The sequence below is a fragment of the Mauremys reevesii genome, linkage group 10 (genome assembly GCF_016161935.1).
Source record: "Mauremys reevesii isolate NIE-2019 linkage group 10, ASM1616193v1, whole genome shotgun sequence".
Taxonomy (NCBI): domain Eukaryota; kingdom Metazoa; phylum Chordata; order Testudines; family Geoemydidae; genus Mauremys; species Mauremys reevesii.
Window position 1 is genome coordinate 42,177,444 of NC_052632.1, and position 16,294 is coordinate 42,193,737.

At 50.3% G+C, this 16,294-nt stretch overlaps 1 protein-coding gene across 8 annotated transcripts in view; it reads right to left on the reverse strand.

Annotated features, from left to right (window-relative positions):
- Positions 1–16,294, reverse strand: part of GRAMD2A (GRAM domain containing 2A) — an 81,267-nt gene that overhangs the window by 16,949 nt on the left and 48,024 nt on the right. For 7 of the 8 annotated variants that reach the window (XM_039491521.1, XM_039491522.1, XM_039491528.1 and 4 more), the window contains 2 exons: positions 13,634–13,705; positions 9,938–10,000 (listed from right to left, as the gene is read on the reverse strand). In XM_039491521.1, coding sequence (XP_039347455.1) covers positions 9,938–10,000; positions 13,634–13,705 — 135 coding nt within the window. The remainder of the gene's footprint in view (positions 1–9,937; positions 10,001–13,633; positions 13,706–16,294) is intronic. The other variant, XM_039491523.1, reaches the window with a different exon arrangement.

Sequence of the window (16,294 nt, forward strand, 5' to 3'; positions counted from 1 at the left end):
CCCTTATGATCAGCTGCCTTCCCCACTGCCCTCGTCCTGACTGGTCGGAGCTGCTGCAGGAGGCAGGGCTCTCCCCTACCCCAGAGCCAACACTGCTGTTCTCATGGGGTGGGAGGGGACTAAAGAGCCCAGCCACTCAGGATGGCTCCTCTCCCCTCTCCTCCCCTCCCCTGCAGCACAGCCTAGGAGGGCGAGGTGAGGAGCCCTGGGAGCTGCAGGACGAGCACTGGTGGGGGGCAGGCCTGATTTGGGGGCAGAATGAATTGCTGAGCAGGTGGATGGGCAGATGTGGGGTGAGGGCTCCTGCAGCAGGGACCAGAATCTCCTTAGTAAATGTGGGAGTGTTGGCAACATTGTCCCTCACACAGTGGAGATGGGCAGGGGGGTGCAAACACCGCCCCCGCAATAGACTCTTAAAAAATGCTTAAGGGGGTCTGACTCATGATTTTAACCCCATCTCAGAGCTGCTGGCAGGGCTCTGAGCGTCCCTCGCACCTCTGGATCTGTAGTTCATGAGAGAGGCATTTGTAAAACCCTAACCTGGGCTGACTTCACCCACACGGCTGCGCGAGCCCTGTGCTCTCTGGTCTCGGCACCCAAGTGGGAGCTGAGGGGGCTGGAAAACAGGGAGCAGGGCTTGCGTTGTTTCCAGTTGGCAGCTCTCAGGTGTGGAGGGCAGCCTAGCCCCCCCGGGGGGAAGGGGAGGTCTGATCTCCACCGCCTTGGGTTTGAGGGGCCCCATGCAGTGGCTGAGAGAGGCGAGGAGCCATCTCTGTGCTGAACCACATAGGGGCCCCACTGGGCGAGTGGAGACCTGGCAGGATTGGGCCCTTGCTGCGGGGGTGTGTGTGGGGCTGGACAGTGCCTGGTGTGTGCTGGTTGGCAGTCGGGGAGTTCACACAGCTGCTCCTCACTGGGAATAAAGTGGCCCCTGTCCAGCCCTGATGTGGAGCAGTTGACAGCCGCTCCAAGGCACCACACAGTGGGGTTTGGACACAAGGCTGTTCTGCTCCGCTCTTCTCATCCTGTTTGTCAGCTCTCACGAGTGTTTGTGCGGTAGGGGTCAGTGTCTAGGCCTCACTGGGCATGTGTGCGCTGAGCCACAGCAAGCTGTGCTGAGCGTAAATCCGACTGCTCTGGGCACCTGGAGGGCAGAGGCAGGGCCCTGGTGTGTGCTCTGGGCCAGACCAGCTACCCTTGTGCCTCACCCCAGCAGCCAACTGGAAACAACGCAAGTCCTGCTCCCTTGTTTTCCATCCCCCTCGACTCCCCCTTGGGTGCCGAGACCAGAGAGCACAGGGCTCGTGCAGCCGTGTGGGTGAAATCAGCCCAGGCTAGGGTTTTACCAATACCTCTCCCATGCACTGTAGATCCAGAGGTGAGAGGGATGCTCACAGCCCTGCCAGCAGCTCCTCAGACAAGAGGTCTCCTACATTCCCCTTGACACAGTAGTGAGGAGGGGGAGTAGCAACTGCACCAAGCAGTTAGAGCTACTGACTGATCTGCAGGGAGAGGGACTCATGCAATAGCTTGTCCATTCCTTCTCCTCCTCCTGAACTGGCCAGGTCACTGGTCAGCTTCCAATAAACCTACCAACCCTTGCACTGGTCTGTGTGATGAATCCAGTCATTGTCTTCAAATGAGGGGTCTTCTCTGCCTCCAGGCTTCTCTTTGCCCTGGAGGTTGGAGGGGCTCCCTGCAGAGTTCAGCACGGCTCCAGTTAGACCTTCCTTCCTGCCCCATGGTAGGAGGTGGCTGTCTCGTTAGGCCAGGGAGCAAAAGCCCAGCTCGAAGGATCTACACGAGTTGCATCTTAGTGCAAAGCACTCACACATGAGCACTGAGTGACTCCCAGAAACGATGTCCACAAGGGCTCGGGGAGAAAGCTGTCAGGATGGATTCCTCACACTCAGCAGCACTACACAGCCTGAACCCACGGCCAGCTGCTAACAATACAGACCCTGTCCCTAAAGCACAACATAGAATATGGTCTCGGGTAAGATGCTGCCAGCTTCTTCAAGCTGGCACCTTAACCCCCAGCCTCCCTGGAGCTCCACTGGCTGTGCTGCTCTACTTCAAATCCCAGGCTTGAAAACAAGGTGGGATTTGTGCTCTGGGAATTCCAGCCCAGGGAGCAAAGCATCTCTGTGGCACACAAGAAGGTGCATTGCAAATACTAAGCATACAATTGCTCTTACAGCTCCTTGTTGGAGCCAGGTAACTTCACTCGGGCCGTTAAGGGCTTCAGCTTCAACAGGACCTTTTAACTTGCAGCAATTCCTATGCTATTACCATAATCTTGCCTTGTTCACACTTACCATTAACATTATCTATAGGCCAGAACAGCTGTCCCTCATGGGAGGCCTGACTCCTGGAAGTTCTGAGCACTTTATGGTGCATTAGGGAAATTGCTAACAGATAATAACCAGTTACTTGGCAAAGTAGAAAATAATTGGCCATGATAAAAGACCATTATCAACACAGTTGTAAAACCAATACAAGAGCTGCAAAAGGAATATTGATCACTGAAAGGGCCTCTGCAGCATGGCATGAGACCACTTGACCGGCCATGTAACATAAGGAGAGGTGAGCAGAAATAGCAACAGATTAGGGCAATGTCTGCTCACATGGACGGAGACACTGGCTAGATCACCTCAATGTGCTGCCTCCCTGAGATCCAGGTGAGAAAACCTGCCCCAATGCTGGAACAGCTTTCAAGCCGCTGACAAACGTGCCAGAACTTCCTTGACACTGTCATAGCCGGCAGCCTGAGCTGCGAGAGTGCACGTCCCCTTTGCTACATCTACAGGGGCAGGAAAGGAAACGTATGTGGATCCTGCTCTGAGTGGATAAAGCAGACACAGCTGAGGAAGCTTGGGCCAACGAATCACAGTAGCCAAGGTTCTGGGTTCTCATTTCTGGGCACAGAGCCCTCACTGTGGGACAAAGCTTTTTTTAAAAAGCCCCCAGGAGAGAAGAGTCATCCCATTATTACAACAGGATCCCATTAAGGTGGGGGCCCCGGGGCTAGAGCACTCAGCTGGCCCATAGACAGACGTTTACTCTCCCAGTCACTAGAGAGACTTTGCAGCAGGATGGGGAGCTGAAGGGCTTTGGATGGCGCCAGCCTGGGCTCAGCCTCAGCAGATGGGATACTTTCCCTTTAGCAGTCAGCACAGATTGCCTGACTGCTCCCTTCCACGGGGAAGCCGTTCCCCCGCAGTGCACACAGAGAGACAAGTCTCCACTTTGTGAGAGGCTGCAAGAGCTTTACTTCGGAAGCTGCTGTTTCTGAAAGCGACGCAGCCTGGTGTGACAGCAGCTGCAGAAAACGAGGATGTCGGAGAGACCAGCGCATCTCAGCCCTCCCTGCACAACACAGAGGAGCAGAGAGAAAGCTTCTCTGGGGCACACTGCTACCATGCACGCAGCTCCAATGAGGTCACCAGCTTCAGAAGCAGGCCATCGCAAGAGAAGTCCAGTGGTCAACAAATCCAACACTTAAAAGCTGTTGTCCTAGCCCCAATTAACCCCTGCTGGAGACTCACTTCGTCTGCAGTGACTTGCATGCTGACAACATTGCTAGTGTATGTCAGTCTCTCTCTGATTAATACAAACACCTGTACAACCACCAGGTGGTGCACACACCTTATCTGAGTAACCTGTGCTTGTACTGCAGTAGCCCTCAGCTCTCCTAGCCCCAGGTCCTTCCAGCAGTTAATCAACATCGCGTGAATGTAAAACAAATTGGAAGCCCTTTGGTCTTGCAGTCGGAGACTTTTGGTAACAGTGCCCCGGTTGGGTTGCACATGCGTGGTCCCTGCCTCGTGCTGCTGCAGGCAGTTAACTGACGTTGTGTGACCAACCCCCACTCAGTTCCTTCTCTACTGCAGAGATAATAAGGAAACTCTGAAGTGGAGAGGAGGAGGGAGGGTAGCGGAGCACCCACAGAGACACACATCTCAAAGAACCTCAGTTACTGCGCAAGGCGAGTAACCTTCTCTTCTTCTTTGAGGGCTGTCCCTGTGGGTGCTCCACTTTATGGGACTTCAGAGCAGTGCCCTCCGATGGAAGAAGGGGCTTCGGAGTTGAAGTCGTGACCTCCAGTAGTACAGAGCATCTGAAGGAGGTATCAGATGTTGCCTGTTCCTCTAAGGCATAGTGCTGTCTAAAGGTATGGGCTGAGGCCCAGGTAGCAAATCTACAAATGCCTGTGATAGGTACATTGTGCAGGGAAGCAGTGGAGGCTGATAAGGTTCTAGTGGGATGTGAGCAAATCCCCATGAGTCGCACTGAAGATAGAGTTTTGTTTAGAGATCATGCTCCTAGAGATTGTGCTCCTTTTGGAGCATTCAGTGATGGATAGAAACAGACTGGGTGATTTATGGGATGGTTTAGTCCCGTCTATGTAAGAAGCCAATGCCCTCCGAACATCAAGATTATGAAGTGTGTAATTTGTTCCATCTGTGTGGGGTTTAGGGGTGTGGTCTGAAGGAGGCTTTATCCTCAAAGAAGATCATGTATGGGGGTTCCGCCATGAAAGCCCACAGTTCTGCCACAAGTTTGACAGATGTCATTGCCACAAGAAATGCTATTTTCATAGAACAGTGTAGCAGTGATTATATCATCATGGGTTCAAACGGGGAAGAGGTGATGATCCGAAGAACCAGGTTCAGGTCCCATGGTGTGGTAGGCTCACGTAGTTCAGGGTAGATATTATTGAGTCCTCTGAGGAAACATTGGGTCAATAGATGGGTAAAGACTGGATGGCAATCCACCTTGGAACGTTGTGATGGTAGGTAGATGGACTTTTATTGATAGTTCATGGATAGGTCTGACCGTTTGAGTTCTAATAGATAACGCAGTATAGAGGGTAATGTCCCTGGAATGGAAGTCATCCGTTTTAGTTGGCACCAGGCCTTAACTCATCTCTCCTTCAGGATGTATAGGCGACATTTCATTTCTGTTCAACTGCGTAACTATATTTTGTACCTCCTCTGAACAGGTCAGCTCAGGTTCTGTGAGCCATGGAGGAGCCATGCTCTGAGATGGAGTTTCTGTGGATGCAGGACACGGCCTGAGTCCTGGGACAGCGGGTGAGACAGAAGTGGGAGTGCGATTCATGGATGCACGGTCATGCTGAGGGGGTAAGGATACCATGGTTTGGCGAGACCATGCTAGTAGAATTACTGTGGCCCATCCAGCCTGATCTTGTGGATCACTTGATTCAAGAAAGGAATAGGAGGGAAGGCATAGAGAAGGGGAGCGTTCCACTGGAGGAGGAATGCATCGCCTAATGACTGCACGCCGAGACCTGCAGCGGAGCAAAAATGAGGGTGTTTGGTATTTTGTGCAGTTGTAAAAAGGTCTACTGTGGGGAACCCCCAGTGTTGAAATACATGCAGGAGTACTGTGTTGTCAAGCTCCCTTCGCGGTCTTGAGAAATTTGTCTGCTGAGGGTATCTGCTATGGGTGGATATTGTGTCTGATGCACCATCGTCGGGGTTTTATGGTTTGCATACAGAGGTACTGTGAGTGTGCTCCCCCCCTGTCTGTATATATCATACATACAAGCTAAGGCTTCAAATAGCCGTGTCCTTGATGAATGGCAGGAATTGGGAGCAAGCGTTGCAGACAGCTTGAAGTTCCAATAGGTTTATATGTCGAAGGGATTCCGCAGGGGACCAGCGGCCCTATACAGAATGTGGGTGCAGGTGTGCACCGCATCCCAGGAGTGAGGCATTTGTGGTCTGAATGAAGGGTGCCCCCGTGCACACGTTGGTCAGTTTTGCCCACCAGAGAAGGGGGTCCTTTATTTTGCCCAATATTGTGGGGTGCTTGTTTATGCTGTGCCTGTGTGGAACAAAGCTGACACGTAGCCTTCCTTGTAGGCAACGGATGTTTAGTCTGGGGTGTCTGACAGCAAATGTTGTGGCTGCCATGTGGTCAAGGAGTTGAGGGCAAGTCCTGGCAGAGACCTGTGGGCTATTTCGCACAGTGGGTATGAGGACGGTGAGAGTGACAGAACGTTGTCTCGGTAGTGAGGCTATGGCCTTGATAGAGTTGACGTGGGCCCCAATGAAGTCCAGCTCTTGCACTGTTAGAATGGACTGGTCGGTATTTATTAGGAAACCCAGATTCGTGAAGAGGGTTAACCACCTGTTTGGTGGCTTGCAATGTTGTGTGTTGGGCTGACATTTTTAGCAGGCAGTCACTTATAGTGTATAGTGTGACCATCTTGAATTTTTGTCAGAAACACAACCTTACTGAATTATTGGAGGTTGATGGTTGGGATGCAGCAACTTGAGAAGTAGATTGTTGTCCCCTTAGGGCCTGTGTCTGCGACCTTGTGAGTCAAATCACTGCTGTTGTGAATATACTGGCCGGTGGTATTGTTGGGATGTAAAGTAATTCCTCTGTTTCCTCTAGGGTTTGGGGTTATAGGTTCCCATGGATAGGAGAGTTACTTGTGAGTCCATGAGCAAGTGGAGCAAGTCGTCTGTCTTTTGGCGAATAATTTGGGCTGGCAAGTCTTCCACCATGGACTACACCTCTTTGGGGAAGCCAGAAAGATAGAGCCATGAGGCCCTTCTCATTACAACCACCGTTGACGCAGATGTTGCAGCCCTGTCCCCAGAATCAAGTGCTGAGAATTGTTCTCCGTTGTCCTTGGCAATAAAATTAATAAATTTGAACATTTTTGTGTAGTTTGTATAGTTGTATTTTGTTAGTAATGTCTCATAGCCGGCTATGCAGAGGTGATGGGTAGCCAAGGAGTGAGCCTACTGCCAAAACTGATCAAGTCTTTTCAGGCTTTATCATGAGTTGTGTTTCTGGGCTGTTGCTGCATGTCATGTAGCTGGACTGCATCTATCACTAAGAAATTAGGCACTGGATGCAAAGTCTGCGCCCTTTGTTGGTACGCACCTCCTGTCAGACCTCCCGCCAGCTGGAGGGACAGCCGCAGAGGTCCACGGAATAACCCTTACAGGATCCATCAGTGCCTCATTCACGTGAAGGGCAATTTTTTTTAAACAAAGTGGATGTATGAAAAAAGTCCACTAGCCGATGCGGTATCACGGGGACCTCCTCAAGGGAGATGTCCAGAGAGGGCCACCCTCTCAGATAAGCCAAGGAACAGTTTGAAATCATCCCCTATATTAGGAGGAGGCAGCATAACGGTGTACTCTGTGGACAATGATGGCAAGTGGGTAGGTGATATCCCCTGCAGGAGCAGGGGTTCTTCCTCCTCTTCCTCTGGTACCACTGAGGGTGCTGGTACAGAAGTTGTGGGGAATTACTGTGTGCTGGGTCTGGCCGTGGCAGGCAGTCCCCCCTTGTGTGGGGCATATGACCCATGGAGTCCAGTATGCCCACTGGGATGGGAGCAGCATAGGGGGTCCCCATACCACTGTAAGTACCCGGGGACAGCATAATATGCCCCAGGAGAGACTCCTGGGTTGACTGACTCCTGATGGATAAGAGCCGCTGGGGGAATAAGCTCCCTGTTCTTCCTCATCTTCCTCCTTCAAATAAGGAGTGAGACAATGAGTGATGTTGGGGATGCAGGGAGACTTGGTACTGCGGACATGGGGATCGGGGCAGAGCCAAATACCAGAACCCTCTGTCTGAGGAACTGCTGCTGTGCTAGTTTGAGTGGCCTCTGTGGCTGTCTCCTTGTTGGTGCCAGGGCTACAGAGGAGAAGGCGGTGCTGCCGGCTGCGCCTCTGTGCGTGTCAGGTGCGCCTTTGAAGAAGCCCCCTTTTGTAGTGGTGCTGCTGCACCGTTTGTAGATCGTACTGCGGAGGCACAAGGTTTTGGTTTCGCCTTACTGCCTGTGTCGGAGCCGGCTCTTGTGGAGTGGCTGGCTCTAGCGGTGCCAGGATTTTCCGCTACTTCGGCTCCCGGTGCCGACAGCACAGCCGGTGCCGGTACTGGAAGCCTGCCTGCGGAATGAACAGACATCGCGGTGCAGAGGCACGGGGTTTCGATTTCCCCTTAGTGCCTGCGTCAGAGCCCGCTCTTGTACAGTCTCTGGTTCTAGCGGTGCTGGGGTTTTCCACCACCTCAGCTCCCAGCATTGATAGCCCAGGCAGTGCTGGCATTGGATGCCTGCCCACAGAGCAGCTGCAGACTGTGGCATGGGGCTCCGACCTCCCCTCAGTGCCTGCGCCGGAGCCACCCTGCAGTCTGTCTGCAGCGGTGCCGGAGCTCTCAGCCACTCGAGCTCCTGGTGCTGACAGCACAGCTGGTGCTATTATTATCATCTGTGGGACGGCTCTGTTTTTTTTTATTCCTGCAGTGGGGAACTCCAATGTGGGGTGGAGAAAGGACCCCGTCTGAAGCTGGGTTTGGCAAACAGGGGGAGGGGGCGGGGTGTCCCGAGCCTCATGCCCCGACGCAGGTCCGAGAGACCTCTCCACTTTGTGCTGTTCTGGCCGTGAGCCTGAGGCAATGAAAAACTTTGTGGCATGCCTGCTTCGCCCAGGCAGCAAACACACCCACCGTGGCTGTCAGGTCTGCAAGCCTGGAGGCAAGGCACTGAAAGCCTGGGAAACCGGGCATTCCCGTTGGGGGGTGAGGGCTTTCGCCCTCAAATGGCTGAAGTTCCTGGCCATGAGTTTTTTGTTGTTTTTTTTAAACCAAGGAGAAAAGAAAAAGGGAAACAAGCTAAGTAGCTGATGATAAGGAAACTAAGTAACTGACTGTAACTAATTAACTACAAAGTAGGGAGGTGCAGCTGATTGCTCCGCCTTGTAGCCAAGGGCAGTAGAGAAGGAACTGAGTGGGGGCGGGTCACACAGCGTGGGTTAACTGCCTGCAGCAGCACGAGGCAAGGACCACGCATGTGCGACCCAACTGGGCACTGCTACCAAAAGTCTCCAACTACGAGTGCAGGGGCACACGAACACCTGAAGTGGAGCATCCACAGGGACAGCACTCGAAGAATAGCCAATAGCATCATGGTCAGGGGACTGACATCCCAGGGGAGTGCCCTTACCACCGGACTATTGGGTATTATGGGGTGGCTCTCGCTTGCTCTCTCTCTCGCTCATTTTTTCCCCATGAAAAATCTGAGAAGCTCCGGTTTTTGTTCCAATGCAGAATGAAGTCAAATTTTGAGCCACAAAATTTGTCACAAAATGGAATTCTTATTTTCCAGCCAGCCCTACTTATCATTTCTGCCAACATCTTTCCATATACTTTGTGCTTTCTGGTGTGCTGGGATTTTCATATAGAGTTATTTCCCCTGCAAATACAAATAAATAATAATAATAATAATAATAAAAGCTGATCTTGGAGTCTAATCCACTGGTGAATTGGTTGAACAGAAAGTTTATAAGATATTTTTAATCTACTCGGATTTTTGCTCATTTAATCATGTTCCCAGCACGTTATGAGTGTTTAGGACTCAGGCAGTTTTATTCAATTTTAAGATCTCAGCTCTAACCGGCAATGAAGAAGCTGTTTGAATGTCAAGCAGATTTTATTTCTATTAACCTGAACTAGACACTTGAACATGAGCCTTCAATTCAGGCATCACCACAAGGTTTTCCAAACGATCCCCTTCACACCCCACACCCCCCATTAATATCCATTTCTGTCAAGTCATGCTGGATTCTGTCAAAAGATCCTGCAGCCCATGGTAAAAAAATGGAGCCTAACCATAACCTTTCCTAACAACCAATCAATGTTAAACATGATTTTGGCTGTGGGAGGAGGCAGGCAGAGGAGCTGGTGTTCACCACACTCCAGTGCTGCTTTTGGCAGGTTCAAAGCGCATGGGGATTTTATTAAACTTGCTAACACTTCAAACAGATGTTTCACAGCCTGCAGCATTAGTGCTCATATGTTCACTGCAGAGGCATTTTACCAGGGGCATTCTGTGATATTCTATTGCTGTTATTGATTCCTTGTTTGTAAATATGGCTCTTACCAGGGATACGGAATCAGGTTCCTCTGTGAATTCTTTCAAACTCAAACTCTTCTTACTCGAAACCTGGAAGAGAGGAAGGAGCAGACATTACCGACCATCATCAGGGGATCTCCACTTCTCCACTGGAAGGAGCATCCTGACTAGGACATTCCACTGCCCCTCTCTCCCCCAACAGAAAGTTATAGTGACTCTGGGTTCCAAAGCTGCTGGTGAGCCTGGTAAGAACATCGCCTGTATGCGAACTTGCCACATGCAAACCCTTAGGGGTTGCGGCTCCTGTACATGTGACTTCTGGAGAAAGGTTTCTGACAATGGGTTATTCCAGTGGAGACAGAGTGCTCAGGCTAGCCTGGGCTGGAGAAGAGGTGAATGAGGAGTCAGCAGTATGCGAGTGTTTCTTCTCGTTTCCAAGACTGAACAAAACCAACATAACGTAAAGACACTTTGGTGACAGTCTGGGCTTGAGGAGGATGTTAGGAGCACTGAGCTTTGAATTCCAGCTCTCCAGACCCACGGTCAGACTTTGGGCAAGTCATTTCCCCCTCTCTGTGCCTCAGTTTCTCCTCCCTGTAAAACAGGTAACACTGACTTGGTGGGCTCCCCCCACCCCCCAAGAACTCCTGAGGCAGAGTTATTGGGTTCCATCTAATTTGGCTGTCAGGATGAATCAGCAGAAGAACTCTGCAAATCCATGAAAGATCCAAGCTCCTGACAGCCTGTTACATGCCAGAGGTACTTTTCTGGATTAAGGATACCTCTGAATTATACCACACACCCAGATAGCTCAAAATAAAGACATCAGAAATAAGGTGGTTCTTTGGAGGCTTTTTAAACTCAGCACCAGGTTAAGGACTGATGGATTTCTTCCCCTCAGACTTTTTTTTTAAATTTCTCCTAAGATCTAAATTTGTACCATGGTTTTTATTCCAAAATTTAAAACCCCTCTAGAAAGAGAGCGTAAAAACACAAATATTGGCAGAGCCAGTGTTCTTACATTGAAGTTATAAATAACGCACACGCACACCATTAGAGCAAAGAAATTCCTTGGATTCAGCCTAGTTTATCAGACCTAGAAAACAGCAGGAATTCAGGCTCTCTTGTGATGCAACATGTGAATTATGTATCACGGGCCCGATTCTGCTCCCAGTGAAGACAATGGAAACAGTATCAATGCCAATGTTATGACATTAACTGCCAAGTGGATTTTCCATATTGTGAACTGCCACTTGACAAAGACCACCTTTGCCTCCAGGTGTAAACTGAATTAGGGACAGTGAAGGCAATGTACTTGTAAGAGGACAGCAATAAAAGATATCACCTTGTCTCGCTAATATGCTGGGACCAACACAGCTACACCACCACTGTATATAACAATCTACATCATGGGCAGTTTAACAGCACAATTTAGGACAGGAGTCGGCAACCTTTCAGAAGTGGTGTGCCGAGTCTTCATTTAGTCACTCTAATTGAAGGTTTCACGTGCCAGTAATACATTTTAACATTTTTAGAAGGTCTCTTTCTATAAGTCTATAATATATAACTAAACCATTGTTGCATGTAAAGTAAATAAGGGTTTTAAAATGTTTAAGAAGCTTCATTTAAAATTAAATTAAAATGCAGAGCGCCCCAGACCGGTGGCCAGGACCTGGGCAGTGTGAGTGCCACTGAAAATCAGCTCGCGTGCCGCCTTCAGCATGTGTGCCATAGGTTGCCTACCCCTGAGTTAGGATATGTGATTTAACTCCCACTGATAACTCCAGTAGCAACATTGCACTACTGTGCATGTACGTGCGTGCACACACACACACACACACACACACACAGGAGGCAAATTACATGGACATGTATTTCCTTATATTAAGCATACAGAACTTTCCATCTTCAAAGCACTTTAATAAATTCTCACTCCCCCGCACCCAGTGCATGATCCCCATTTTACAGGTGGTGAACCGGGCACAGAGAAGTACAGTCACTTGCCCAAGCTCATGTCAGTGTTAGCTGCAAGAAGGATGGTCTTGTTGCTGAAGTGCAGGACTGACTGCCCAATGCTTCTATTCCCCAGTGCCACAGATGCCCGTATGACCCTTGGGCAAGTCCCTTAAGCTTGCCACACCTCAGCTTCCTCCTCCATAGGATATTGCTGACTGACCTCACAGAAGTGCTGAGGCTGAGTTAAGTCACGTTTCCTGTATTCGTTTATTTGAGGGCGACAGATGGAAAAGCCTTATTGGAACATCCTGCCCACAGCTATGATCTGGCTCCCAACCCTGTGCTCAGACGTCATCCCGCTCTCCAGCGGAGTCACTTCAGTGGCTGCCCGAGAATGAAACATTTGGTGAGCTCTGCACTGCAGCGGAACGCACAGCACTCAGACAGAGGTTTAAGCATCAGCCATCTGTGTAGGTACTGGCTTAATAAGAGAGGGGGTTTGTCTCAGAACAGCTCAGCCATTCTGCTGCCCAAACTGGGAACGAGAATCTAAACAGCAGGTTTATCCCCAGTGGCCTGGACTCCTTTGTTATGACTGGAAACATTGAGGCATTAGCATTCCCTGCATGGGGCCTATCTAAATTAAGCTAGCTGGGGTGGGGTGGTTGATCTAACGGAAGATTCCACCTAGAGGAAACCAACCTCACCAGCCAGGAACATGCTCTCTCACCCCAGGCCATATCTAGGCATATTCCGAGTCATGCGAGCATGCTGGAGAACTTTAGGGAGGTTTGAAGAGCTGATTGCTAGCTAGGCATAGACCCAGCCCGATACGATCACTTGTTCCAAGGCGCAGTTGCAGAAAAGGGGTGCTGCCAGCTCCCCCTCCTCTATTCAGGGAAGGCAGTGCCTGCCTGGCACTGAGGCCTGTGCCGTGGGACTGATGTCCTGCAAGTCTTTCCAGGCAGAGACAGAGACAGAGACAGAGACAATGACAATCTCAGATTTATTATGGTCATGATTTCTGAATGCCTGTCATTGGCAGTACTGTAATTTGCCAGCAGAGGGCAGTAGATCAGCCTCCCTGATGTCCCTCCCTTATATATGTCCCTGGGGAGCCTCTCAGCCACGGATGATGGCACATGACGCTCCCCAATGGGGTCTGTGGTATCCCCTCTGCTCCCACTGTCCAGCATTTGAGATGGCTCCCCCAGCACTATCAATGTATCTAAGCCCTATGGTTCTGTTGGGGGCGTCCATTGGTTCCTATCAGGCAGTGATAGACGCAGTGCTCTTCTCTCATCGCTAATCCAGGCACCATTAGTAACAGGCATTTGAAGCTGGATGCACAAAGTCACGGGGGAAGATGCTCTTGCTCCCATGTCCATTTGAGCTGCTCCTCTACCCCCAGCAGTGGATGTCCAGATCACCCTGCTTGCATACATGGGGGCGGGAGAGTAGCAGACCAGTGAACAAACAAAGCCATGCAACTTTGAGATGTGAGGCTGTAATGTCTGATCCGTCATGCAAACCCTCCAGAGTCTGCTCTGCAGCAGCGTCCAGGACAGCTATTCCCAGGGGGCACACAGGGAAAATACAGAGCCTTCCACCATCCCGGACAGGGGACACATCACACAATGCATGTGAGCAACAGATACAGTGCTGCCACCGTCCAAGCGCAGTGGTTTCAGGGCACGCACTTCAGCCTTGAGCTCCCTCCAACCTGTTGGCGGGAGCTATTGGATTTGTGATGAACTAGAAGGATACCTGTAGGTGCGTGCAGACTCTCCTCAGCACATCGTACACGCTGTCTCGAGAGATCAAGGACACAAAGATGTACTGAAAACAAACAAAGAGAGAAGCAGCAGTGAGAGGCTATCCCTGTTCAGCACATGACATCGGCCCAGAGGCACAGGCTCCTCTCTCTGCTGCGATGCTCAGAGTTAGAACCAACAGCACATTGGAGTTCTGGCTCTTGTTTCACAGTGTGAGTGTTTAAACGCTCACCACCATGCTAAGCGCTCTGTTGAGATGCACAGGAGCAGGTTACAAAGAGCTGATGCTGCAGCCGGCCTTGTGGCAGACTCAGCACAGCATCATGCTGATGGACGTGGGAACAGCTTGTTTTGCAAACAGAAGGGCCACCCGCAATGGCATTATGGTTCTGTGCAGGAACACCAGGACTCGGCGACATCCCACTCCCAGAGAGGAGGCAAAAACACTCCTCCCACTCACACCAGTGGCAGTTTTGTCACCGACTTCAGTGGGAGCAATTAGGCCAACATTGGGTACCTTGAAAAATCGACCTTTCAGGTCACTAACAAAGCAAATTTAAGGTTTAAAACCAATAGGACTTTGCTTCTATGTACTGTAGAGCGGCTTTCAGCAAGAGCTCAACTCTAATGGGTTCTAGAGAGCGTGTTTTCAGCCAGCACTAAAATGCAGCCACCTCTGGGGTGGAATATTGGATTATCAGCACCAGTACTGACTAATCATGGAATCTGGGCTGGAAGAGACCTCAAGAGGTCTTCTAGTCCAGTCCCCAGCACTCATGGCAGGACTAAGTATTATCTAGACCATCCATGATAGGTGTTTGGAGATTTTTAAAGAGCAGTTTAGACAATGATGAAGATTCCACAACTTCCCTAGGCAATTGATTCCAGTGTTTAACCACCCTGACAGTTAGGGAGTTTTTCCTTGATGTGATTTAAGACTATTGCTTCTTGTCCTAACCTCAGAGGTTAAGAACAACAATTTTTCTCCCTCCTCTTGTAACAACCTTTTATGTGCTTGAAAACTGTTATCGTGTCCCCCCCCTTCTCTTTTCCAGACTAAACAAACCCAATTTTTTCAATCTTCCCCCATAGGTCATGTTTTCTAGACCTTTAATCATTTTTGATGCTCTTCTCTGGACTCTTGCCAATTTGTCCACATCTTTCCTGAAATGTGGCACCAAGAACTGGACACACTACTCCAGTTAAGGCCTAATCAGTGCAGAGTAGAACGGAAGAATTACTTCGTGTCTTGTTTACAACACTCCTGCTAACACATCCAGAATGATGTTTGCTTTTTTTGCACCAATGTTACACTGTTGATTCATATTTAGCTTGTGATCCACTATGACCCCCAGATCCCTTTCCAGAATATTCCTTCCTAGGCAGTCATTTCCCATTTTTAATGTGTGCAACTGATTGTTTCTTCCTAAGTGGAGTACTTTGTATTTGTCTTCATTTCCTTTCCTACATTGTCTTCAGTGCAATAAAGAATGACTATTTCACTTGCAACTGGGGGGGGGGGGGAGGGGGGATGTTAGACAGGTCAGAGCTGGGACTCCAGCCAGGATGCTGGGGCTGGTCTCTCTAACTCAAGGAGAAAAGCGAGATAATTAATTAGTCAGAACCATAAGTGCTGGCTTCTAATTTTCCCCAGGGGTGCTCAACCCCTCAGTCTCAGACCCCAACCCCCTCCTGCCCCGCTTCTTCCCGTCTCTGCTCCACCCCCATCCACCTCTTTCCCAAGGCCCCTCCCCAGCCCCACCTCTTCCCACCCTTACTCCGCCCACACCCCTTCCCTATCCCATTCTGTCCCTTTCACTGAGCACACCCCATCCCCACTCCTCCCCCTCCCTCCCAGTGCCTCCTGCATACAGCTGAACAGCTGTTCTGCGGCGTGCAGGAGGCACTGGGAGGGAGGGGAAGGAGTTGATCAGCAGGGGCTGCAGGCAGGTGGAAGTGGGGAGTAAGGGGGGAGCTGGCTGCCGGTGGGTGCAATGCACTTGCTAATTTTTTTTCCATGGGTGCTCCATAGAATATCAGGGTTGGAAGGGACCTCAGGAGGTCATCTAGTCCAACCCCCCTGGAGCACCCACAGAGTCGGCGCCTATGGTCAGAACAGTCAGAGTCTTGGTGTTGAATTTTCCCCAAAGGCAGAAGCTCCAGCATCACAAGGCCCCAGTGTTGTGAGGGCCATTAGCAGTACTGAAGCCTCCACAGGAAGAGTTCCATCTACTCCACCATTTCCTACCATCAGGACAGAACACTGGCCACAGCTTGTATTCTGCATGGTTACCCTCCAAGGGAGGAGCCCTGTTCCTGTGACAACAGCACATGGAAATGTACATGACCCTTTTAGAAAGCAGGGTTCTTGAGAAGTTTGCTCGACTGCATAGCAGAACAGAGCATGGATGAAGAAAAGCATTCGGTGCGTGCACATAATCAGTGGGAAAATAAGTGACAATACCATTTTCCTCCTGAGGGCCCAACTTAAAGTCTTATTCCTCCCACTGTAAAAGATGTTACTACCAAGCTGGAATTTCCCCACAAGGGGCTGTTTTCCATACTGCTTAGCTTTGTTCTCACATTTTAATGCCAGGAGGAGGGGTGTGCAGAAGTCTGGTTGTCTCCAGAAGTTTCATCTGTAGCAAAACTC